The sequence below is a fragment of the Stigmatopora argus genome, chromosome 16, assembly GCF_051989625.1.
Source record: "Stigmatopora argus isolate UIUO_Sarg chromosome 16, RoL_Sarg_1.0, whole genome shotgun sequence".
NCBI classification, from domain to species: domain Eukaryota; kingdom Metazoa; phylum Chordata; class Actinopteri; order Syngnathiformes; family Syngnathidae; genus Stigmatopora; species Stigmatopora argus.
In genome coordinates, this window is record NC_135402.1 from 13,064,551 (window position 1) to 13,089,832 (window position 25,282).

The window sequence follows — 25,282 nt, forward strand, 5'->3', positions numbered from 1 at the left end:
TGACTGAGACGATCCAGATTAGAGCCGATATGGGGAAGGTGCGATCGGTTTTACAAAAAACATACTTTAAAAAAAAATCCCATACATGTTATATGGCCTACACAATTTGAAATGGTAAAAAACGTGTAAAACCTGGGAAAAAAAACGTATATAAGTTGACAGGTATGTCTTCATCAATCATATGCAGCGCACAAAATAAAATCCAACCTGAATTGTAAGAAAAATAAACATTTTTTCTCGGCTCGGCGCCATGAGTGATTAGCACGTTGGCCTCATAACTCTAGGTTCCTGGGTTCACATCCAGGTCGCTGAATAACATAAAAGGGCAAAAACCACGACATCTCGCCTTCTCCTGTTTTGTTGCGATCTTTGTGGAGTTTGAAGGTTCTCCCCGGGCTTGTGTGGGTTTTCTCCAGGTACTCCAGTTTCCTCCAACATCCCAAAGACATGTGCATGGTAGGCTGATGGGACTCTAAATTGCCCCTAGGTATTGGTGTGAGTGCGAATGAAACATTTATCCAGTAGGTAGAGCTCTTGAGCAGTGTTAAATGCCTCGAGACAGTGATTTATTTCAAGGCAAAAGTGTCAAACGTGTTCCATTGTTTCGAAAAGCCTCAGTTTCTTAATTCCAAGCAATCGTGTGCATTTGCTCGGCCCAGGAACTTTGCCTACTGCAGAGTGCTTTCGCTTCATCCACATGATCATAGAAGAGGGTTGTCACACAATGAAGCAAAAAAATATGTCATGAAAAATTAAGTTTTACAACATAAAACTTGTGCGATGCGATGTGTTCCAAAAGTTAGTGCTTTCAGACCCCCATCTTGAACCGCCTTCTCAGGTAAACATCGCGCACTAGTAATAGAAAACCACAAACCTAGATAACCAACGAAGAAGACGTGAATCGGAAGTGGAAGCATCTTCGTTTCTTCAAAGGTTAGCCTCTTTTGTGACACGTTCAGATTATTTATGTACCTTTTAAGTGTATAACCACGCTGTTGTCGTTGCTACAAAATAAATCCTAGCGTGATTAAAGCATCTTTAGAAGTATGAGTTGACGTTTCTGTGATGCAATGTAGTCTATCAAAATTGCATTGCGAAACTGAAAAAAGACTAACGCAACTACCTAAAGGTAATATGCATATTAGATCATTTTAAAATGTTAATTCGGTGCAGTTCTTAACTGCAGAAACTATTAACGGATACAATATTTCAATTGTGTGCTCTACAATTGGACATAATTTGATTTTAAATTGTATAAGGCATAATCTTATTACCCCGGCATAGGTATTAGCACAAACGCGTACTTCCTAGGACCTGGCGTCCACATGTGTGGCCATCACATTTTTGGTTGTCACAATACTACAATGTCAAATTTTGGACTACAAGGGCATGGCGTCCACTTATGATGTGGACATCATTCTTCTCAGAAACTACATAATGTAAAAAGAGAATTATGTTTTTACACTCAGGTCCCAATTAGCCTAGATATCAAAGAGAAAATAAAAATGCATACCTTGTAAGAGTCTGGATTTTAGGAGGTTAAGTAAATCCTGCAAACTATACATTACAAAAATACAAGCATTTCTAAATATAAGTGGATCACGATTCAGTAAAGTTCACCCACCCATTTGTTCTCCAATCTGCATTCTTGATAGGAAAATTTTTAAGGACAAACCGGTCCATAATCCTGTTTTTTTTTTCTAACCTAGTTTTGAAAAACCCAATACTAATCTGATCCTTTCAGCCAATTTGCATGAATTTAGGATTATAATCTATTAAAAAGAATGAATTATTTAGGCTGCTTAGAAAAGGTCCAGACCGCATTTACAGTGGTCTTTTTCAGTTTAACAAATATATACACACGCATGCACAGGGGACACTGAAAACCAAGTACTGTAGATTTTATCTCATCTCATCTTCCGCTTTATCCAAAGTCGGGTCGCGGAGGCAGCAGCTTCAGCAGGGAAGTCCAGACTTCCCTCTCCCCAGCCACTTCATCCAGCTCTTCCGGGGGTATCCTAAGGCATTCCCGGGCCAGCGTGTCTGACGTCGGCCCCGTGGCCTCCTCCTGGTGGGACGTGCCCGGAACACCTGCCGAGGGAGGCGTCTAGGGGGAATCCTGATCAGATGCCCGAGCCAACTCATCTGGCTCCTCTCGATCCGGAGGAGCCCCTCCCGGATGACCGAGCTTCTCACCTTATCTCTGAGGGAGAGTCCGGACATCCTGCGGAGGAAACTCATTTCAGCCGCTTGTATCTGGGATATTGTTCTTTCGGTCACGCCCCACACACAGCTCGTGACCATAGATGAGAGTGGTAACGTAGACCGACCGGTAAATAGAGAGCTTTGCCTTTTGGCTCAGCTCCTTCTTCACTACGATGGACCGGTGTAGAGTCCGCATCACTGCAGAAACCGCACCGATCCGCCTGTCGATCTCCCGCTCCATTCTTCCCTCACTCGTGAAGACCCCAATACACTTAAACTCCTCCACCTGGGGAAGGACCTGGTCCCCGACCCAGAGAGGGCATGCCACCTTTTTCCGACTGAGGACCATGGCCTCAGATTTGGAGGTGCTGATTCTCATCCTGACCGCTTCACACGCCTAGATATTCTGGCCATAAAAATGATGAACAGAATCAGTGACATAGGGCAGCCCTGGCGGAGTCCAACCCCCACTGGAAACGGATCCGACTTACTGCCGGCTACGCGGACCAGACTCTGACACCAGTCATAAAGTGTAACAGGGGTTCCGGAAACCCACACTCCCAGATTACCCCCCACAAGACTGCCCGGGGGACACGGTCAAACGCCTTCTCCAAGTCCACAAAGCACATGAAGACACCAGTCAGAAAACCACACTTCTACTGAATCCGAGATTCGACCTCCCGGTGGGCCCTCCTCTCCAGTACACCAGAACAGACCTTTCTGGGGAGGCTGAGAAGTGTAATTCCCCGGTAATTGGAACACACCCTCCGGTCCCCATTTTTAAAAACGGAAACCATCACCCTGGTCTGCCAATCCAGAGGCACTGTCCCCGATGTTGCAGAGGCGTGTCAACCCAGACAGCCCCACAACATCCAAAGCCCGGATGTCATCCACCCCCGGGGCCTTGCCACCGACCTGGTTAAAAAGCTCCTCGGTGACTTCAACCCTAGAGATATGAGAGTCCGCCCCAGAGTCCCCCGGCTCTGCTTCCTTATGGGAAGGCGTGTCGGTGAAATTGAGGAGGTCTTCAAAGTATTCGGCCCACCGATTCACAACATCCCAAGTCGAGGTCTGTAGCGCGGCTTCCCCACTATACACTGTTTTGATGGTGCACTGCTTCCCCCTTCTGAGACGTCGGATGGTGGACCAAAATTTCCTTGAAGCCACCTGGAAGTCGTTCTCCATGGCCTCACTGAACTCCTCCCATGCCCGGGTTTTTGCCTCAGAGACGACCAGAGCCGCGTGCCGCTTGGCCACCCGGTACCCGTCAGCGCCGATGACGTGACCACAAAGTCCATCATCAAACTGCGGACTAGGGTGTCCTGGTGCCAAGGGCACATATGGACACCTTTATGCTTGAACATTCATTATTGTCAATCCATGACAAGCGCAGAAATCCAACAATAGAACACCGCTCGGGTTCCGATCGGGGGGGCCGGTCTTCCAATCACTCCCTTCCAGCTCTCACTGTCATTGCCCACATGAGCATTGAAGTCCCCCAGCAAAACGAGGGAGTCCCCCGAGGGGCCATTCTCCAGCACTCCCTCCAAGGACTCCAAGAAGGGTGGGTACTCTGAACTGCTGTTTGGTGCATACGCACAAACTATAGTCAGGTCCCGTCCCCCCCACCCGAAGGATGCTACCCTCTCGTCCCAACATAAACCCCAACATACCGGCACCGAGCTGGGGGGCAACAAGTATGCCCACACCCGCTCGGCGCCTCTCACCGCGGGCAACTCCAGAGTGGAAGAGTGTCCAACCCCCCTCGAGAGGAGTGGTACCCGAACTCAAGCTGTCCATAGAGGTGAGCCCGACTATTTCTCAACCTCACGCATTAGCTCAGGCTCTTTCCCAACCAGAGAGGTGACATTCCACGTCCCAAGAGTTAGTTTCTGCAGCCGGGGATCGGACCGCCAAGGATTCCTCCTTTGGCTGCCGCCCAACTGTCGTCGCACCCGACCTCTTTGGCCCTTCTCACAGGTGGTGAGCCCATGTGATATCATGGGATATAAACTATAACAGTGGACAAGGGGTTAGTACATCGAGAAAATGGATCTGGATAATGAGGTCAGAAATATAGGATGGGGACAGACCTTGATTTGATTCTTAGTTTGACCGGAAGCCACTGAGTTGACTTCGGATGTCCAATATACCTTCGACAAAAAATAGGCTAATTTATGTTGAGAGGCACATTTGTAATTTGGTTTTTAAAATGCATAAATTAGCTAGTGACCAGTCATTTGTAGATGGGGTTTGCCGTGTTGATAAGTGTGTAGTATGTGAACTTTTCTTCCCATCTCACTCCAGCAGCAGCTTATTGAAAGTGTACTCTCAATTGAAGATGAGGTTTGCCGGGGTGATAAGCATATAGTATGTGAACTTTTCTTCCCATCTCACTCCAGCAGCATCTTATTGAAAGTGTACTCTATATAGAAATATTGCCTTGAAAAGAACTGAATTTAAAAAAGAACACAAAATTAATGCAACAAATAATACAGTGCGCTTTAAAACGTTATTTCTTTGCAGACTGGATTTTAAAAGATTACATTTTAAGATGTGTTGATGGAGGTTAATATAGCTTTGTGATGTGACGTTCTTCCAGAAAGGTGATAAGAATGGTCAGCAGACCCAATTTAAAGGCCGTCCTCATTGACCTTAGTGGAACTTTGCACATAGAAGACACAGCAGTACCTGGAGCGCAGGATGCTCTCACCAGGTGAGATGTGTACAGTCTAATGTCTGAATGGGGAACATCACTCCCACGAAATATTTAACTTGTTTTGTGTTTGATTGTCACTAGATTACGCCAGGCTTCCGTTTCCATCAAGTTTGTTACCAACACAACCAAAGAGAGTAAGAAAGACTTGCTGAAAAGGCTCCAAAGGCTTAAATTTGACATCCAGGTGAAAAAAACAAAAACAAAACTATTGTGACCTTTCTGTTTGTATCATAGGAGCAAATAAATTGAATCTTTTACCTGTTCAAATACAGTGGGATCTCTACTTAGGAAATTAATTGGTTCCAAGTAATTTCGTAACTTGGATTTTTCTCAGAGACTTTTTACATTAAATTATCATAATTTGTTCCAAATGTATACCAGTTTTGTATGTCATATTTATGGACATGTATGAATATAAAACATGAGAAAAATATTTATTAAGATAGTCAAATTTATATGAAATACATCCAGCTCTTCACACGTCCTGCTCTCTTTCCCATCATTCAAAAACGGCATGCAAATACAACTTCAACATTACAACCCTATTTGTTACACACACCCAACTTACAATTATGTCACACACAATCAGAGAAACTCAAAACACAACTCCATCAGAGCACACGAATCTGTAGTGATGTGATGCTCGAGCCTTCATGCCTGAATTTGAAAAAAGGTTGACGACAGCCAATGAACTTTATTGAACATAATTATGTAAATGCTGAGGCTCTTGCATGACAGCATGGAATAAGGCTTTGAGAACTACCCCGCCCGGGATGGCGCTGTTGTCCACCTGGACGTTTTCGGGTCAGATTGGCGCCGTTCCCTCCTGTCAGACCTAGTACCAGGATTTTTGGACATTTCACCTCATTATATGTGACTTTTAAAACATTTTTTTTGTTTCAGTGCTTTACAACATTTACTCTAACTGTTCTCGGCATTCTTAGAAATGAGAACCATGCCATTACATTTACTTATTTGGACATAGGCATGCCAATTGTTCTTTATTTTCCACTTTTTCAAAGGAAGTGATCTTGAGCTCATTTGCTGCCATTTTTCCATCTTTTTGCTGTGAAATCGTGTTTACTCAATCAATTAGTGATCCTACTTTTCATAGCAAACCACAGAACCATTCTGAGGATTCTCCCTCAGAAAAAGTTTGTTGCCTTTGCCAATTTCTTCCAGATAGTGTTTTCGAGGGTGGTTCTTGACCTGCTCAGTATGTAAAATGCCCCAAGAAATCTTATTTGTATTGACTAGTTAAAATTCACTTAAGTTCATGACTGGTTTATTGTTGCAATTTCTGCCATACAGGAAAAAGAAATCTTCACATCTCTGAGCGCCACCAGAAGACTTTTAGAAAAGACAAAACACAGACCATTACTTCTGGTGGAGGAAAGTGCATTAGAAGATTTTACAGGTACACTACTCATAACAAGCTATAGTAAAGCTATAGTAAGTCTATAGTAAATCTAGCATTAACTTCGATGGTTTATTGAACAATCTTTCACTGAAAAGGGATTTTCAATTGATCGTGTCGTGGCCAGTTAATGTAATTTCAATCCACTTTGTAGGTACTGACATTTCCGAACCAAACGCCATCGTCATCGGGCTCGCTCCTGATCACTTCAACTACCAAACTATGAACAAAGCTTTCAGGTGAATTCTATACAGCTAAATATACCTTGTTAAACAGTAAAGAGCCCCTACCTTTTTAAAATTGACGATTTCCTTTAGACTGATTCTTGATGGCGCTCCTCTCTTCGCTATCCACAAGGCTCGCTACTATAAAAGGAAGGACGGTTTGGCACTCGGCCCTGGGCCCTTCGTAACCGGACTGGAGTATGCTGCCGCCTGTAAAGCTACTATTGTGGGAAAGCCAGAAAAAACATTTTTCACTCAGGTTCTGTTCCAAAAGGTTTATTATTGCAAAATGAAAAATATAGCAGTTACAAAGTCATTTGACATACATCACATTGAATTATTTTAAGTGTTTTTCTGCCCAGTTAGGCTCTGGCTGATTTAGGATGTAGCCCAGCTGAAGCAGTTATGATAGGAGATGTAAGAGCAATCAATTCACGAACTTAACCTCCGATTAACATTTATATCACTCCTTCCACTTTACATGACCTGTGGTTTGTGCTTTTGGGCAGGATGTCAGAGATGATGTGGGAGGAGCTCAGAGTGCAGGAATATTGGCGATTCTGGTTCAAACCGGTGAGATGAACCTTTTTCACTTGAGCATCAGTGTGTAGCCGTCTCTGCTCAAACCTTTTTTTCGTCTTCCAGGTAAATACAGACAAGGAGATGAGAAGAAAATAATCCCTCCTCCTTACCTGATGTGCAAGACCTTTTCTGATGCTGTGGATCACATCCTTAAGAACCTACTATAAATTCCCCTAGGGCACAGCAGTTGGTTGAAGAAACTTTGTCAACACCTACATAACTAAACAGCCATTTATCATCTGTTGCCTTATTTTATGTCTGTGCGTGAACAAAAACGTCCCAGCATTAAGTCATAACTGCTTGTCTTAGAAATTGTTTATTTTACAATGCAATGCTGTCCCCTCAATAGAAAACACCACATAGCCAAAAATGTCAAGTAACTGAGTAAATAAAAAAAATCCGCTCAAACTGATTTGAAGTCTTTCTCCCAGGCCGTATGCTTCTCCATCACATCCCTGACAGACGGTTTAGTGTGCGCCAGGACTTCCAGGAAATCTTGTGTCGTCACAGTTTCCAGCTGGACCGTCAGCGTGCCTGCATCTCCTGCAGAGGAATTCAGGTCTCTGCTATTATCTGTGTCAGACAAATAACTGCTGCACCACCACCTAGGTCACCTACTGAAATCCTTTGTCAATCAAATATCCCTTGACTCTTTGTATAGACTGAATTTTGGCCTTAATTTTTTTGCAACTGTATGAATGGAACTTATTGTGTCCTACCATTCTGGTTTGATTCCAGAGCCTCAAAGACTTTGCGGACCTGTCTCATGGCTGCCTCCTTACACACTAATCTAATATCAGAACCAGAGTAGCCCTTCATCTCCTGAGGAAAAAAACACAGATTTTTGCCGTCAGTCCGTATGAGTTCCTGAAATCAAACATTACTCTACCTTTGCCAGAAGTTGATAGTCGAGCTCAGCTTTTAGTTGAAACTCTCCTGTGGAGTTGACCGGAGGCAGCCAATGGGTAATCATTGCTTCACGGGCTGATGGGGGAGGAAGACTGACCAGAATCCTTTTTTCTAGTCTTCTCAGCATCCCCTGATCAAGTTCCCTGACAGACAAACACTTTCAAGTATGATGTTCAGAAATGATGGTTTTTAAGTCATTGTTGTGATTGCTAACAGTTTTCTTTTTAAATGTCACAATTTTTAATCAATATTGAAAGTCTAGGATTATTGGTTTCATATCCAAACTGTGGGACTTCACTTAAGAGTCATTTAGGTCCCGCCCTGTCAGTAGTTTTTACAAGGAACATTTTGGAAAACACTTTGTGTGCGGTCGATTGGTCGCCCCGACCGCGACAACGGGCGACCAAAAGACCAGCGACAAAACAAGGTAAAACAACACGGTCTACGCATCAATAAAAGCCAACAATGGCCATGAGCCGACGTGTGAGTGTATAAGAGTTTGTATGTACATGCGTTGTCCCTTTAAGAAGCTATGTCAGTCAGGGTCTTAACAAGTTCTCCAACAAAAAACAATAAAAGTCCGGGAAATTTGGAGCTTTTCTTTAGCCTAATAATTACTAGGGCATTAAGTATGACTAAATAGTAATTCGCAGTTTGTATTTAGGGAATTCGAGCAACGATTTAAATGGTAATTATCGCTTACCTTCCGGGCGACCAAAAGACCGGCCACCAATCGACCGTGTACCCTTTAATTATTGCTAATACAATGAATGGTATCTCTACATAAATATTCAGTTTTTAAAAAAGCTTCAATGGGAAACCTGTTCCAACATAAAAAAAAACAAGTTATGAAATGTCAAAACAAATATACAATTCCTGTGCCTGGTATATATTTTTTTAATTGTTGTAGTAGAGTTGCTTTCCCATTGCCCTCAACACCTCATTGGCCTCCCATTCACAAGAACGAACCTGCGTCTCTAGGATGCCGGAACCGAGGTTAGCATGCTGTAGGCTGACAGTCAGATAGGGTAATGGCCACAGGATGCGACAAGCTAGCAAGGCACCAGCCGAACCTGAAAACGGCGCAATTCGGGTAGTTGCCAGAGCCAGCCCAAAATGGGGTGGAGTTTGAGCGCAACTGTCCGACTAATAGCCCCTTTCTGGCAATTTTTATTTTCGGGCAATTTTAATCATCTGCGAGACTTAGCTGATCAGCCGCAGCTGGCGGTGTCGTCTGCCTATGACATAACATCATTTTAAATTGTGTTTACATGCATCCTCATGTTTGCTCGGCTGCCCTTCGCAATTTCACCCTATTGGAAAATGTTTTATCTTTCTTTTTTTCCATAGTAGTATATACAAGATTTGTATACTTTTATCATTTTTATAGGGCTTAGGGGTATGTTAAAGTTTGTGAAACGAATTATGCGACCTCAATGTGAAATATGCTTCTACTTGTGAAAAATCCAAGATACAAAAACTTCTGGAACAAATTAATTTTGTAAATAGACTTACCACTGAATCAAAATAGTTTGATTTGTGGATAGACCTTAACAGCCTGTGAAAATGATGGCCATATATTACCAAGGCAGATTGGAGGCTGCCAGTACGAAGACAAGGTCCTCTGATCCTGCCAGCCCATCCATCTGGACCAGAAGCTCTGCCTTCAGCCTACGACTGCTCTCATGCTCGCCTCTGAAAACCCACACTACTTTGTGAGCATGCATAAAAAAACGGCTCCACTTTTTAAACAGTGTAGAGACTGAATGGAACATTTTTACATACCAACTAGAGAGCCCAAGCAACCATTTTTCAAGAAAAAAAATGACTTGCCACTTCCAGCTAAGAAACAACGCAATAGATAGCATTTCCCATTGTTTAACTAGAAGAGCTTGATGGATGACAACAATCAATCACATTCAATATTGCCCAAATGATGCATGAACACACAACATTTGGACCAATTATCGTCCCTAATTCAGTCCAATTTTCATTTTCGCTAACCCATACAGACACTTGACAGGGGGAAGATATTGATGAGATGAATGGAATAAATTATGTCGACTTACAATACGTTGCTTCCTCTCTGGCCCATCATTGAATCCACCTCATCCAGGAAGATAGTGGAGGGTGCGTGGTACCGTGCCAACTCAAATAGCACCTATGAACAACAAGACATACAAATAGAATGAATGAACAAACCAAATCAAATTTGTAAGTCTTGATTAGGTCCAGTTAAGTGATTATAAGTAGGTAAAGGTTAATATTTTACTTTCATGTTATACTTTCTACGTACAGTAGGATTATGACAAAGATAATACTCATCTCTCCAAAAACCATAACCAACAACCCTACAAAATAACGATTCTGCCAGCCAGTCTAGCATGAAAAGATTTTCAGACATTTGGTGGGTGAGAGCAAACCAAGACAATCAAAATCTTGTCTAAGAATTAGTTTTCAGTTACTGTAATGTACAAAATTCATATTAAAACAGAAGTTTAGTGTTCAACTATTTTATACTCAAGAAAAAAAATAGTCTAAATAATGGCGGCCGTGTGCATAGCGCCTCAGCCTCATTTCTGGTTTCGAGGGTTTGCTCCCAGATCACTCACTGTGTGAAGTTCACATGGGTTTTGTCCGGGTGCTCCGGTTTCCTCCCACATCCCAAAAGCATGCAGGGTAGGCTGGTTGAACACTCTGCCCCTAGGTATGAATGTGAGCGTGAATGGTTGTCCGTCTCCTTGTCTAAAGTTAGCTGGGAAAGGCTCCAGCACCCCCCACACCTCTTGTGAGGATAAGTTCAGAAAATGGATATAAATAGTAATTTAAAAAAACATGCATGCAATTCTACAAATTATGCTAGCAACAACAGATCAATGTTTATCTTTTGACCACATTTAATTGTGGAAAGGAGCAAATTTGATAGAACCTTTGCATTTGTAACTCAAGTGACTGTGTTGATTGAACATACCCTGACCAGTTTTTCAGAGTCTCCTCTCCACTTGCTTACTAAGCTCGATGCAGAGATGTTGAAGAAGGTTGTCTTACATTCAGTGGCCACTGCCTTGGCCAGCAAGGTCTTACCTGTACCTAGGAGTAGGGGTCCAAAACTTTTAGTAAACTTCCTTTTTAGTAAGTTTCTCGTACATTTAAATATCAATTTAAGATGAGGAATGTTGTAAATATTCCTAATCAGATGATTTAACCATTTGCTCATGTGGTAATTAACCACACACATCCATGCAAAGTACTCTTATATTACCGCACCTTTATATTCCATTTTATTGTCACTTCACTCATTTTACAAGTATATCAGCTTGCACTCGAATTTTAGCTCACAATGTTTGGCAAAATATCAAGCAGACAATAGCTTTTAGCCTAATAAAAACTTCCTTGTTATGAGTCAATGTTCAATGGGACCTATTAGTTTATTCCAATTTCCATTTAGTCATAATTAAGGGGGACTTAATTGTTTTTTTGAAGTGAAAAAAATTGCCAACTTTGAACATTATAGAAAACTGCATCACTGCAACATTAGTCCAAAGGTCAAATGTTTTCTTTTTATTTATTTATTTTCTTTACCTGGGGGGCCAAAGAGTAACAATCCCTTCCATGGAGAAAGGAGTCCTGTGAAAAGCTGGGGATACTGTGACAAGAAGGATAAGGTCATTTAAAATTTTTTTTTAAAAAGCTTCATAATTATAATTACATTATGTGCGTGTAGAAGTTAAATGCGCAAGGATGTCAAGTTCTGTTGGGGTTTTTGTATTTTGGGTGTTTTCCCATGTGTCCATGTGACTACCCATTAGTTTCACCTATTATGTCGTGTGACCTATTCATTCATTCATTCATTTTCTGAACCGCTTTCATATCAACTTATCCGTTTTTCCCATATTTGATATGTTTTTTTTATCATTTCAAATTGTGTAGGCTGTACTATAACAACTTTTGTACGGGAAAATATTTTTTTTAAAGTACGTTTTTTGTAAAACTGATCTCCTTTTACCCATTTCGGCTCTAATCCGGATGCTCTCGGTCATTGGTAGCAGATGAAAACGTCATCATCGACTGCTAATATTGTCATGCTTTAAACATGATATGCGCATGCACATTCCCCTTTCACATGTCCGCCTTTTCACTATCTAAATGTAGCGCGTCAGCAAGCAACATTCAAGATGTCAGCGTCATACAGCGACATACGTATACAGAATCTTGAATTTAGTGCATAAAAAAAGCGCACCGACTGATTGGGCACTACGTCTACTTTGGGGAAAATTTTAGACTTTTACGTGCGTTGCATTTGTACGGTTATAAGGAGGGGTCGGCAATAAATAATTGGTAGAAATTATTGCATTATGTTGCCATAAATCTATTTTCAATTGGGCTTTCATGATGTAACTATATTTGTTTATGCTGAAAATTATCAATTATTGGTCACGGAACCAAAATTATTTCCAATAATTTCCCTCGACCATTTTCCGTAGCGTGCGAGAAATAGACAAATGCATGGGCGCAAAAAAACATGCCTGCACGCACATTGCTCGCATTTCTCCATGTATTCAAGGTCAAATGCTGTGTGCGCTGTGAACAGCGCATGCACGTGCGCACATGCCAGTATTGCATGCGTAATCCGCGTGATCACAATGCGGCTAATTATTGGTCGGGACACTTACAGCTAGTTGATTGGCTCATGCATTTCCCCACGTTCACCGCATGATTTGAGCTGCGCACCACTAATTGCGAACGTTATTCCAGCCTCAACATTGATTCATCATGTCCAAGAAGAACGAAGCGCTGGTGAGACTCCATTTTGGGATCATGAGTTCGTCTCTTGTATCTATAATCCTTCGGAAGGTTCCCCATAGTTTTCTATTTTTTCATATAAATCTACAACGGCGAACCCAAAAAACACAATTTTCTTCTTGATTTTGGATGGGAACTTCAGGGTTGTAGTCCCAGGGGTCATCAAAATTTAATTTTGGGGGTTTAAATCTATTTTTCCCAGTAAAAAAATAATAACAATTTTCTCACGCTAAGCGCCAATATAATTTTCGCCTAATTATTGAAATATATTTTGAGAATTCCTAACAGTGGCATACCGAGGAATTCTGCGCCCCGGAGCAAGTTCTAGACCAGTGGCTCTTAACCTAGGTTCGATCGAACCCTAGGGGTTTGGTGAGTCGGTGTCAGGGGTTCGGTGGAGCCCCTGCCACGGAGGTCAGGACACATCGACTCATCATGTCCATTCACGATTACATGCCCCGCTTAAGATGATCACGTGACATTGCTTGGCCAACCAGTGCTGCAAGGAATTTATATATCTTGAATTTGAAAAAAAAATATTTTATTTTTCACTAAAGTAGGGTTCAGTGAAAACTGATGGTGTTCGGTGAAAGTGCTTCTGAAACTGGTGGTGTTCGGTAGCTCCAACAAGGTTAAGAACCACTGTTCTAGACGGTGCGCTCCGTCAATGTCAAAACTCAATTATAAAGGGAGCCAAATGTGATACATTTCCTTGAAACTTAGCGAAAAGTAAATTTGCTAAATATTAAAAACTGGATTTAGAAATATATTGCAATAGTTTTCAATTATTGAATTCTACGGCGAAAATTTAAATATATTTATTTTCTGCGGCCTAAATTTAAATAGATTTATTTAGCGAGACAACTATATTTCTGACAAAAATTAATATTTTCCAGGCCCTGGTTATTAGCACTTCATAAGTGGAATTGCAGTCAATAATAAGGGGAGCAATTGGCCGAGGTTGACAGGTGTGCGCATTACCCTCACAAGGTTCACGGGGGGTGCTGGAGCCTATCCAAGCAGACTTTCTTTCAGGCACGAAGCGGGGGACACCCTGAATCGGTGGCCAGCTGATCGCAGAGCACGAGGAGAAAGGCAACCATTCACGCTCACACTCATACCTAGGGCAATTGAAAGTGTCCAATCAGCCTACCATACATGTCTTTGAAATGTGGGAGGAAACCTACGTAGGCTCAGAGAGAACATGCAAACTCCACACAGCTGCACCGACCACGATTTGAACCCAGGACCCCAGAACTGTGAGGCTGACGTGCTAACCACTCATCCGCCAGACCACCCTCGTGTGACCCAGGTGTTTCTAATTGTCTTGTAAACCTTGTTAGTGTACTTGTCATGCTTGTCCATGTCTTGCACTCCTCGTCTGCCTGCTTCCCTGCGCTAGGGTCCAACTCCGCTATGTGAAACGTGGCAAAGGCCATTTATACTAATTTTTTCTTGGAGGGCGGGATGAGCATTGCTAATAAATATAAACATCAGTATGAATGCAAGGTGATAAACGAGTGGTGTGGAATGACCAAAGTGACCTTATACCCCAGAGAATGAATAATAATAGAGACAGAATATGGCGGAAAGATGTTATTCAATAAAAGGAGAATAGCAGGGAAGCAGATAGACGCATCGCTCCTCATGTCAGTGTGTAAATGTCAAGTAGATGCAGATGACCTGATTTGATGTCATCACATCTATCAAAAGTGTCAGAGTGCTGACATCTGGATGTGTGTGTAGAAATTTTACTTGGAAGTCTGCCCCTTCTCTCTATATCCCTCTATGCAGACATTGCCCTAATATCACACATATAGATTAAATGTCAACTTAACAAAATGACCTGACCTCCTCTTCGCTTCGGCCTTTAAAGGAGATGCATTCAAAATTGACAAAGGGCATGCGGTACTGAAATAGCCGTGGGCGCACCTTAATGGGATAGATGATGGACTCTTTGACTAATCGCTTTGCATCCTCCAGGCCAATGATGTCTTCCCATCTCACATTGGGGTTGTGCAAATATATGTCCTTTCAAGACAACAAACACAAACAAAAGGAGTGATTCACATGGAAGTTTTCACATAGAAAGAAAAAAACATTGTCATAGAGATCCAGGTGAGAAACATTGAAGTCCTTCATTAATTAGCCGCAGAAACTTTGCTGCACTCTAGTGTACAGAATTCAGCTAAATCTGTTAACATCACTGTTTAAAACACTGAAAATCAAAATAAGACCAAGCTAAATCATTTCAAAAACTTGTATTTTTTATCATTAATGTAGTCTGTACAATTAATGTAATTGTTATTATTTGTTTAATTATCGAACTAATTGCATTACATTTTTTTAAAGTTGAAATCAAAATACAGTATTACCTTGCGATACAAGTTTAACGCGTTTAAGGACCGAGCTCATATGTCAATTTACTCGTATCTCAAATCAATTTTTCCCATTGAAAAAACTAAATACCGTATTTTCACACCTATTGGGCGTACTTAAAAGTCTAAAATTTTCTCTAAAATGGTCGATGTGCCCAATCGGTCAGTGGGCCTTCTCTGTGCACTAAATTCCATTTTTGTATGACCTTGACCGCTTAAGTGACTGGTTTTATTTCTTGCCAGCACGCTACTTATTGCGATCAGCCCAGCGGACGCTCACCCTAAAAATAGCCTCCCCGTGCATTCCAAGCATTACGGGAAATCCAATCAAAACATCCCAGGCGAGTGGCAAGGCATTTGACTTCCGTGTGCTCGCAGAGCTTTTAACCCTCAAAAACACTCTCAATACTCAAAGAAACAGCATATTAGAGCAATACAGAGGAAATGCTGGACGTGAATGACAACACAATGCGGGTGTGAACGCTTGGAAAAAGGACTGAAGCCATGGATCGAACACAATTTAACAGCTTGGTTAACGGATTGCTAACGGATGGCCAACATAGTAGATCGGGCAGGCAGCGTCGCACGAGTTAGGTGACGATTTGGAATGAATCGTCGATGTCGATATAACAACGAGGAGAATTGGGGGTATTTGGGGAATGAGAATCCCATATCTACAGCAAAATTCGGGGGAAATTTAGAAATAGGCTCTCTTTTGGCACTGGATGCCCAAATTCTGGTGGGGCCTTTCATGGTATGGAACGAGTGATGAAATAATGTCTATGTTCAAAAATAGCATCTCCAAATTATAAAGTATCAACCTTTGAGTAATGCTTTAAGTAGATGGGTTGTCTAGGAATAAAATGAAATGGGCAAAATTTGAACGGAATGCGAGATACATTGCCAACTACTAAAACAAACCTTAGAGGTGAAACTATTGCCACCTCAATTCTGCGTACAAACAGCTAAACTGATAGAGGTTATAACTTAATGCGAAAAATTGAGGTACATTTTTTCAAACGGTTAATATACTTGGGTGTGTGTGTGTGTTTCAATGTGACACAACTTTTCCGTTATTGCATTATTGGCATACAAAGAGTTAATCAGAGCCACTCGCATGGCAGTCGCTCATCCTGGCTGATTAAGGCAACGAACGGCGGCAATTGAACTTGCAAAACAAATTTCTATCTGTAGATGTGTGACACGCGAATCTAGTACATTAATTACCTAGTTCCTTCTGGAATTATTATTGCTGATGGGGCAGAAAAAAATGGGTGTACTACCAAAAAGCCCCACTGGGGATGGTGGTTTACACCTGTGATGAAAATTTACAGGCCACTGATGTATGGGTAAACGACCCAAATTGATTGACTAGTAATTAACGCATCAACCTTGCGGTTAGAGGATCTACTAATGGAAGCGGGGTGGATCCAGACCTTCCAGAGTGTGGAGTATTCCTGGTGTCCTCGAGAATTCGTGGGTTTTCTCCAGGTACTCCAGTTTACTCCAACAAACCAAAATTATGGGTGCTAGACTGGTTGAACACTCTAAATTCCCCTGATTATGAGTGTGAGCGTGGATGATGGTCTGTCTTTTTGTGTTTTTGATTGGCTAGCCACCAAAATATAATCTACAATCAATTATCAAGGTGGAAAAGGATTTGGAAATTTGATATTGATTTCTGAAATCGCCAATAAGCCTTTCGAGGATGGCGGCAGCAGGTTAGGACAAAAACAAAAAGAAAGAAAACAAATTTCAACCAAATGAAATTTTTGCCAGGAATGCAGCAGCAATACTCCACATTTGAAACTTAACGTGGAGAAACAAATAATCTGCTCTGCGAAATGTGAGATTTGGGATCACTGAGGTAATAACAAAAAAACAAACAAAAACAAATTGGTACCTCAGCTTACTTGGGTGGGCTGCTTTTAACAAAGCTAGCTTGAGTCATGGGAAGTCCTGTGTCTCGACAGGGGGGAGGGTGGCCTCTGTACGGTGCCACTACACAACTTATAGGGTTAAGTTGGTGGCAGAGCATGCTTAACCTGTACTCGGCATATCAGTGCACAATCTGAAATTCCAAAGATTTATAGTGATAATGGCACCCAAATTGTGCTAACAAAATTGTTGGCTGGATGGACAGAAGGTTCCATATCTCGTTATGAAATCACTGCCTACATAACGAGTTCAACAGGACAACAACATAGGGAAATCCTATTTAGTAGACCATACAAATCGCCATTATTCTCTGCACGATTGGAACTGAAAAAATCTTTAAGAAAACGCATTCAAATTGGGTTAGCAGAAGGAAACTGTGCTTCTCAACAGGAAACGGACTGGACCAACGGAGGTGCTCAACCTGCAGTATAAAGAAGCACTAGCATGCCGAGAAGGGGATGTAGAGCCACCTTTTGCATTGTAAGAAGGTACCCTCAGTTGAAACGGTTGAGGAGACGGGTAAGATAAACTTTCAATATTAATTGGAAAGAACTTTGTATATTGGTTTTATTGTCTCCATATGGTTTCAATGGTTCAAACGTTTCAATTGAGACTAAACCTTCTTACAAAGGGTTAAAACAAACGACCAGACGAGGGAAAATGCGATCGGATATAAAATCTCCCTCAATCACCATTCTTTGGGGAAAGTGTTTTTACAAAAGAAAAAAGTGTTTTGCTTGTAAAGAAAAGGAAAATATTGAAACGGTGTCTATCCTATTACAGAAGTAGTGAATGAAAAGTCAATTTTTCCACTGTGCTAACTTTACCTGTTTGAACCTTACAGGCATGGTCTGAATCTGGGTGCGGTAGATGACACATGGTGTGCCCATTGTCCAAGATTAACGGTCTCACTGATTCCACGTTTTGGCTTATGGTGGTGAAGTGGGGCAAATAAATTATATAACTCCTGTAAGAAAAAGAAACAGGACTATGTGCTTTGGTTTCACTGTTTTTACCAGTATCTGTTTTGGAATGGAGGAGATACAATTGGCAGCTCGGAATTTCGGTGCGGCGACTGGCCTCTCTCGACGACGATGCCTCATCGAGGGATGGCGATCCGACTTATGGGTTGGTTTGCCAAATTGCAGCAGGAGTCTATTTTTCTTTGGGTTACGCCAAATAAAAATATGAATAGGATGAACAACATCCATTACAATGTCAAAAAAAAGAAATTGAATTTGCAATGAAGGAACAGCTGGCAGCCACCAGTCTCATGACTTTCCAGGACCGCAAAGCGGTTGATATGCTTCTGACGGTTGATGTGCTCTTGAGGGAGCAGGGGGCGTATGCAATGTTTGAAAATGTTGCACTCAACAACACGTCCTCCAATGGGTCCCTAACCTGGGCCGTTGAAGGCCTGCAGACCCTGAACCGGAAACGAAGAGGCACTCTGGAGTGGAACGATCCACCTTCTGGCACCCTGGTGGGATAAGGCCTTCGCCAAATGTAAAAAATTGGCCTTCACCGAGGTGATATCAATAGCTGTTTTGGCTAATACTTTAACAATGTGTGGATATTGTCTTATCCCCTGCTACGCTTTTTGCTAGACCGACTTAGGGTTGATACAGTAGCTCTAACAAATTCCGAATTACAAGGATTGTATCTGTTTATTAGACAGCCTACTGGTGATAACATTGATGTCCAGGATGATGCAAATTATGGAAATGAGTTGAATGAGAATGATTTTGTTCTTCCTTTTTCAGGCCAGATATGCAAGTAAGGTGAATTCTGGTAAAGATCGAGACAACGGACTTCCCCCAAGTGTATTTGTATTTGTCATAAATAAAAAAAATGATTATGGGATTGTGTACACATATATATTAGGAGGGAATGTTAGGTTTATCATTATTATAGATGTGTATCAATATTATTATATTATATGTACTTGCAGTGAAGAGTTATTGACATTAATACAAAGGGCATTTTAATGCATCTCTTGCAAAAGTAAGGACTGGTTCGCATCAAGAGGACTGGGAATGGCCTTGGGCAGGATGGGTTCACAACAATAACGGTGGACTGTTTTTCGGCTTCGGAAGAGGAGTCCACAACAAGCGCCCTTGGGAACAGTGGACTGTTTTTGCTTCGCAGGATGAGTCCACAACAAGCGCCCTTGGGAACAGTGGACTGTTTTGCTTCGCAGGATGGGTCCACAACAAAGCGGTCTTGGGAACTGTGGACTGTTTTGGCTGGGCAGGACGGGTCCACAACAGGCGCTCTTGGGAAGATTCGACAGACCTACAATTGTTTTGATGACTGTGATAAATTGTTATGAGACTCTAAAGATGTTTAGACTTCTGTGGGGCATGGCGTTAAAATCTTATGAATAAATTAGCGAGAGAGACCTCGAGTTGTTAGAATTATCCTGACCGGAGTCGCAGATGGATGTATTCTCTTCTTGCAAGAATTAAACAAAGATATGACTTCAGATGCCTCTTTTATTGTGAATTTGGAAATACCTAAGGATTATTCCAACAAGAATCAAAGGCTTGGGAGTGGTGCATGTCGCGAGTTATAATGGATTGTGGATGACTGGGCTCAAGTGTCGGCCAGCACTGTTGTTCGAGCTTTCGCCAAAGCTGGCATCAAGTTTCCGGAATACACAACTCTGACTGACAGAGGAGCCTAGCATGTTGAACGCTGAACTCTTTATCAGAATGTACCTTTTACCTCAATAAAGCATTACCAAACTTAGTTTTGCTCGTGCTGTCTTTAAAAAAAACACGCTACCGGCTAGCCTAACTTACGCTAGCAGCTAGCATAACATACGCTAGCGGATAGCATAACATACGCTAGCGGATAGCATAACACGCTAGCGGATAGCATAACACGCTAGCCTAGTGTCATACTAGCGCCCTATCGGAAGTGTATTGACAAAAAACAGAAAATATACTCGAAAATGAGACTGTGTCCTATCATACGGTGCGTTTTATAGGTGTGAAAATACAGTACAAATTAATCCGTTCCCACACTCTGAAAAACACCAAAAACCGGATATTACAAATGGATTGGTCACTTAACGTTGTCAATGACAGCTAATGAGTTAAGTATTCAGATTCAAACTTGCATTAAAACAGGAAACAACACAGTTTGCCCACTTTTGTCTGGGAGAATTTGTTGGTCTTCATTTTTTTTTTTTTTTACATGACGGAAACGAAACAACGGGGTGTAAAGACTTAATTCATTAGGCATTGCGCAGCCACACCACAATTTATTCATCTATTTTCCAACCCACTTATCCTGAAAAGGAGCACAGGGGTGCAGGAGCCTATGCCAGCTGACTATGGGCACCAGGCGTGGGACACCCCTGAATTCGTGGCCAGCCAATCACAGGGATGGACAAGGATTCCCGCTCACACTCACACCTAGGGTCAATTTAAAGTGTTCAACCAGCCTACCACGCATGTTTTTGGGATGTGGCAGGAAACCGGAGTACTACATCTGAAAAACCATGTAAGCCCGGGGAGAACATGGAAACTCCACACAGTGAGGACTGACCCCAGAACTGTGAGGCCGGCACGCTAACCACTCTTACATTCCGCTAATCACTCAGCCAACGGGTCGCCTTATACAATTTAATGATATCAATATAAGTGCATTATCTATTACATACAAAGAGTAATAAATATTAGAACCACAGAAGACCATGCAAATATTTTTTTTCTCCCATGTATGTTGGGATACTGCAATAGAAAAAAACAGCATCTTAAGTGTGTGTATGAGTGTACGGTGCCACTTTGGGTTTTCAGAAGCTACTCCTACACTACAGCACGGCATTAAACATAGTAGAAAGACTGCTGAGAGCAATTAACATGATATAATACATTTGAATTCCGATTCAGTAGATTCATAATCAAGTCATTTTTTGTCATCCCAGGGTGACAAGATTATATTACCGTTTTTCAGCTTCTAGTGCATATTGCAAGTAGACTAGTACTACTAGATACTTTTAAGGCTCAATTTTTATTTTTCAGAGGTGAAAGAACATTTAAAAAAAAGAAACATTACTAAATCTTAAGTGCATGTGTGCGTACCTTATTAATAACTGCGGCAAGTTCTTTCATCTCACCACTCATTCCTGAAAAACCACTAAGGGGCTTCAGCAGCCGCTCCTACACGGAGAGCAGAAATTTAAAATTCAAGCTCAAGTTCAAAATGATAACTGTTAAAGTCTTAAATGGATTGTCATCCGCTGCTGCCTGCGCCCTTCCAGTCTGTTCCGGGAAAAGGTTCCAAATTTTCACTGCCAATGATTGACTATTTTTTACATCACTGTGACTGAATGAGTTAATTGGCATATAAAATTAAACTAATTGTGTAATCCACCCCTCCCTCTAGAGTTGGGATGTCCATGTAATAAATGTAATGAATGTAATAAAGTGACAAAAGAAGTGGAAGGACAAACTCCAGACAGTGAGGGCCGACCTTGTATCAAACCCATGACCCAAGAGCTGTGAGGCTGACAGCTAACCACTCGCCGGGCCATCCTTTCAGAAGGTACTGTATATAAAATGTTTATTGTATTTTGGTAATGACGATATCTGTCAGTTTTTTTCTATACATTTGCCTGCATCAAAGTATGAGCTTGACCTTGCTATTAAAGAACGCTTTCCTCACCTTTAGTTATGCGCACATTATTATTATCATACTTACTTTCAATGAAGTACAAGCAGGGGGACCCATTGGTAGTCCACCAAGGTGCATACATCTCTTGGCTGAAGCTACAGTTGTGGTCAAAAGTTTACATACACATGTGATGAACATAATGTCATGGCTCTCTTGAGTTTCCAGTTATTTCTACAACTCTGATTTTTCTCTGATGGAGTGATTGGATTTGTCACAAAAAACATTCATGTAGTTTGGTTCTTTTATGACTTTATTATGGGTGAACAGAAAAAAAGTGATCAAATCTGCTGGGTCAAAAATATACATACAGCAGCGCTAATATTTGGTAACATGTCCCTTGGCCATTTTCATTTCAATTAGGTGCTTTTGGTAGACATCCACAAGCTTATGGCAAGCTTCTGGTTGAATCTTTGACCACTCCTCTTGACAGAATTGGTGCAGTTCAGTTAAATTTGATGGTTTTCTGACCTGGACTTGTTTCTTCAGCATTGTCCACAAGTTCTCTATGGGGTTTTAGTCAGGACTTTGGGAAGGCCTTTCGAAAACCTTAATTCTAGCCTGATTTAGCCATTCCATTACCACTTTTGATGTGTGTTTGGAGTCATTGTCCTGTTGGAACACCCAACTGCACCCAAGACCCAATCTTCGGGCTGATGACTTTAGGTTATCTTGAAGAATTTGAAGGTAATCCTCCTTCTCCATAATCCACCAGTTCCATTGGCAGCAAAACAGCCCCACAGCATAATACTACCACCACCGTGCTTGACAGTAGGCATGGTGTACTTGGGGTTAAAGGCCTCACCTTTTCTCCTCCAAACATATTGCTGGGCATTGTGGCCAAACAGCTCGATTTTTGTTTCGTCTGACCACAGAACTTTCCTCCAGAAGGTCTTATCTTTGTCCATGTGATCAGCAGCAAACTTCAGTCGAGCCTTAAGGTGCCGCTTTTGGAGCAAGGGCTTCCTTCTTGCACGGCAGCCTCTCAGTCCATGGAGATGCAAAACACGCTTGACTGTGGACACTGACACCTGTGTTCCAGCAGCTTTTAATTCTTGGCAGATCTGCTTTTTGGTGATTCTCTGTTGAATCTTCACCCTCCTGACCAATTTTCTCTCAGCAGCAGGTGATAGCTTGCATTTTCTTCCTGATCGTGGCAGTGACAAAACAGTGCCATGCACTTTATACTTACAAACAATAGTTTGCACTGTTGCTCTTGGGACCTGACTCCAAGATGACGCCGTCACGCGGAAGCCAGTGGCAGTAGCTCTGTCCACTCTTATTTGTTTTTCATGTTTTACAGCCCTTCTATCTTTTTTTCTAATTATATTTGAATATTTCTTAATACATTCCTTTTTACTTTACTTTGTACTTTATACTTTTTACTTTAATGTTTTTACAACTTTCTTTGTTCTGTTAGCCTGGCTTCTTTCTGCCACTTCTTTTTTGGAACCATCAGCCATGCCTACGCTGTCATACACATGGGACTAGCTGTTACAATACACAGCAGAAGGAGCAACACCTCAATCCCGCTGGAAATTCGGAGCTGGACAAAAGTGCCGGGAGAAGCAACGCTTCTGACCAACCATTCCATCATGCGATAAGATGGAAGAGCTGTCGGCGCTTACCAGGCCGGAAGCGGAGTCCTGCTCTGCTGCTGTTGTCTTCAGCTCCAGACTACTGAGGAACTCTGCGGATAAGCTTGGAAGAGTGACTGCATATTCTCTACCTCGGTCACAGTCTGCAGAAGTTCCCCATCTTTTGGAAGACTTCCTGTGTGTGGTTCCAGTTTTTGTCCAACTTCTGTATCCGTTTTAGCTACCGCAACCAAGATGGCGCCGTTCAAGTGGCAGCCGGCGGCGGTAGCTCCGTCCACTCTTGCTCGTTTTGTGTTTTTGCTGCTTTTCTGTCTTAATGATCTGATCTGGTGATTCTTAATGATCCTATTTACTTTGTGCTTTTGCTTTGTTGTTCTGTCTAATCACCCTCTTCTACTGTCACAATGAAATTTCCCGAATACGGGATGAATAAAGTTATCAAATCCAATCCAATCCAATCTCCAATCCCTTTCGGGCCAGCCTCTCCGCACTCGCGCTTTTATTTAACTTCAAGAGCCCTTTATTACATAAGCCCATGATGCATGCACTAAGGGAGTTGACACATGAGCGCATTTGAGCAAAATTTGCATAATTTGCTTTGTGGGTGTGTATCATGCGTGATTGTTGTCTTGGTGTCGTGTGAGAGAGTATTGATGCGGTTTATGTTTTTAAGAGCATAAGAGTGTTTTAGTCCTGTTTGTGATGAGAATGGCTGTGGCAAACATACAGTTGTGGTCCAAAGTTTACATACACTTGTGAAGAATAAAAATAAATAAATAAAATCAGACTTAGGCTTGTCATCATCATTGACTAGACAAAAGCCTAATTGTCATCATACCCAGCTGCGTATGACGAAATTGAAAGTGCTTCTCCAGAAAGTGTGCTTTTCCCAGGCAAAAGCCCAACCAAGTGATAGTTTCAGACTTGCTGGCACTCTGCCGTGATGGATACATCGCATCACCTCCCGAGCGCAACCAACTCCCGGCGACTGCGAAAAGGTTTGCCTCACCAATGCCAACAAAGAATAAAATGGATCACTTACCTCCCACTGTCTGCTTACTTACCTTCAGTCAGCCAGCAGGAGGCAAATCACCGCCCAACGTCCTTCATGTTTCCTCACCCCGAAGTTGTTACACAGAGGGGATTGTGTGTCGTGCTACTGCAAATTCAGAGTCCTGATGGCTGTGGGAAAGAAGCTGTCCTTAAGCCTCTTTGTCCGTGCTTTGTGAGACCGGTAGTGCCTGCCAGAGGGAAGCAGATGGAACAGGTTGTGACCAGGGTGGTCCGGGTCCCCAACAATGTTCCCGGCTCTGCTGAGGTAATGAGGGCTGGCAATATCTTCCAGTGAGGGCAGAGAGCAGCCGACGATCCTCTGGGCAGTGTTAATCACTCTCTGCATGGCCTTTTTGTCTGCTGCCGTGCTTCCAGCGTACCACACTGTGATGCCGTATGCCAGGATGCTCTCCACAGTGGCTTTATAGAAAGTTACCAGAAGCTTAGTGTCCAAGTTGTTCCTCCTGAGTACCCTCAGGAAATGGAGTCGTTTCTGGGCCTTCTTCACTACTGCTGTGGTGTTTGTGGACCAGGAGAGCTTGTCCGTGACGTGGACCCCCCAGGAATTTAAAGGACTGGACCCTGTCTACACAAACTCCATTTATGAGGAGTGGGGCCAGATCTGTGCTCTGTTTGCGGAAGTCCAGGATTATTTCTTTAGTTTTTGTGTTGTTCAGTGTGAGGTTGTTCATCGAGCACCACAAAGAGTTTGTTGACCTCGTCTCTATAGGCCGCCTCATCCAACATAATGAACATGAAGAACATAATGTCATGGC

General features: G+C 42.2%; 2 protein-coding genes across 17 annotated transcripts in view; one reads left to right on the forward strand and one right to left on the reverse strand.

Moving 5' to 3' along the window:
• Nucleotides 1-617: 617 nt before the first annotated feature.
• hdhd2 (haloacid dehalogenase-like hydrolase domain containing 2) lies at nt 618-7,559 on the forward strand. 2 transcript variants are annotated; one of them, XM_077623283.1, is made up of 9 exons: nt 618-933; nt 4,808-4,921; nt 5,006-5,108; nt 6,236-6,341; nt 6,496-6,580; nt 6,659-6,824; nt 6,932-6,982; nt 7,075-7,138; nt 7,211-7,559. In XM_077623283.1, the coding sequence occupies exons 2-9, from the start codon at nt 4,821-4,823 to the stop codon at nt 7,312-7,314; spliced, it is 780 nt and encodes a 259-aa protein (XP_077479409.1). In that variant the 5' UTR covers nt 618-933; nt 4,808-4,820; the 3' UTR covers nt 7,315-7,559. The 2 variants fall into 2 exon arrangements, with proteins under 2 accessions (XP_077479409.1, XP_077479410.1); XM_077623284.1 differs by lacking the exon at nt 618-933 and adding an exon at nt 944-1,129.
• katnal2 (katanin p60 subunit A-like 2) overlaps nt 6,826-25,282 on the reverse strand; it is a 39,230-nt gene continuing 20,773 nt past the window's right edge. For 9 of the 15 annotated variants that reach the window (XM_077623268.1, XM_077623265.1, XM_077623266.1 and 6 more), the window contains 9 exons: nt 21,267-21,344; nt 14,792-14,890; nt 11,639-11,702; nt 11,028-11,146; nt 10,126-10,217; nt 9,641-9,751; nt 8,037-8,199; nt 7,867-7,969; nt 6,826-7,690 (listed from right to left, as the gene is read on the reverse strand). In XM_077623268.1, coding sequence (XP_077479394.1) covers nt 7,551-7,690; nt 7,867-7,969; nt 8,037-8,199; nt 9,641-9,751; nt 10,126-10,217; nt 11,028-11,146; nt 11,639-11,702; nt 14,792-14,890; nt 21,267-21,344 — 969 coding nt within the window. In that variant the 3' untranslated portion in view covers nt 6,826-7,550. The remainder of the gene's footprint in view (nt 7,691-7,866; nt 7,970-8,036; nt 8,200-9,640; nt 9,752-10,125; nt 10,218-11,027; nt 11,147-11,638; nt 11,703-14,791; nt 14,891-21,266; nt 21,345-25,282) is intronic. The other 6 variants (XM_077623271.1, XM_077623269.1, XM_077623270.1 and 3 more) reach the window with 5 other exon arrangements.

Coding starts and splice junctions, on each gene's coding strand:
- hdhd2 (XM_077623283.1), top strand. CDS start 4,821: ATGGTCAGCAGACCCAATTTAAAGGCCGTCCTCATTGACCTTAGTGGA. Junction 4,922..5,005: donor GCGCAGGATGCTCTCACCAG/GTGAGATGTGTA, acceptor GATTGTCACTAG/ATTACGCCAGGCTTCCGTTT. Junction 6,581..6,658: donor ACTATGAACAAAGCTTTCAG/GTGAATTCTATA, acceptor GATTTCCTTTAG/ACTGATTCTTGATGGCGCTC.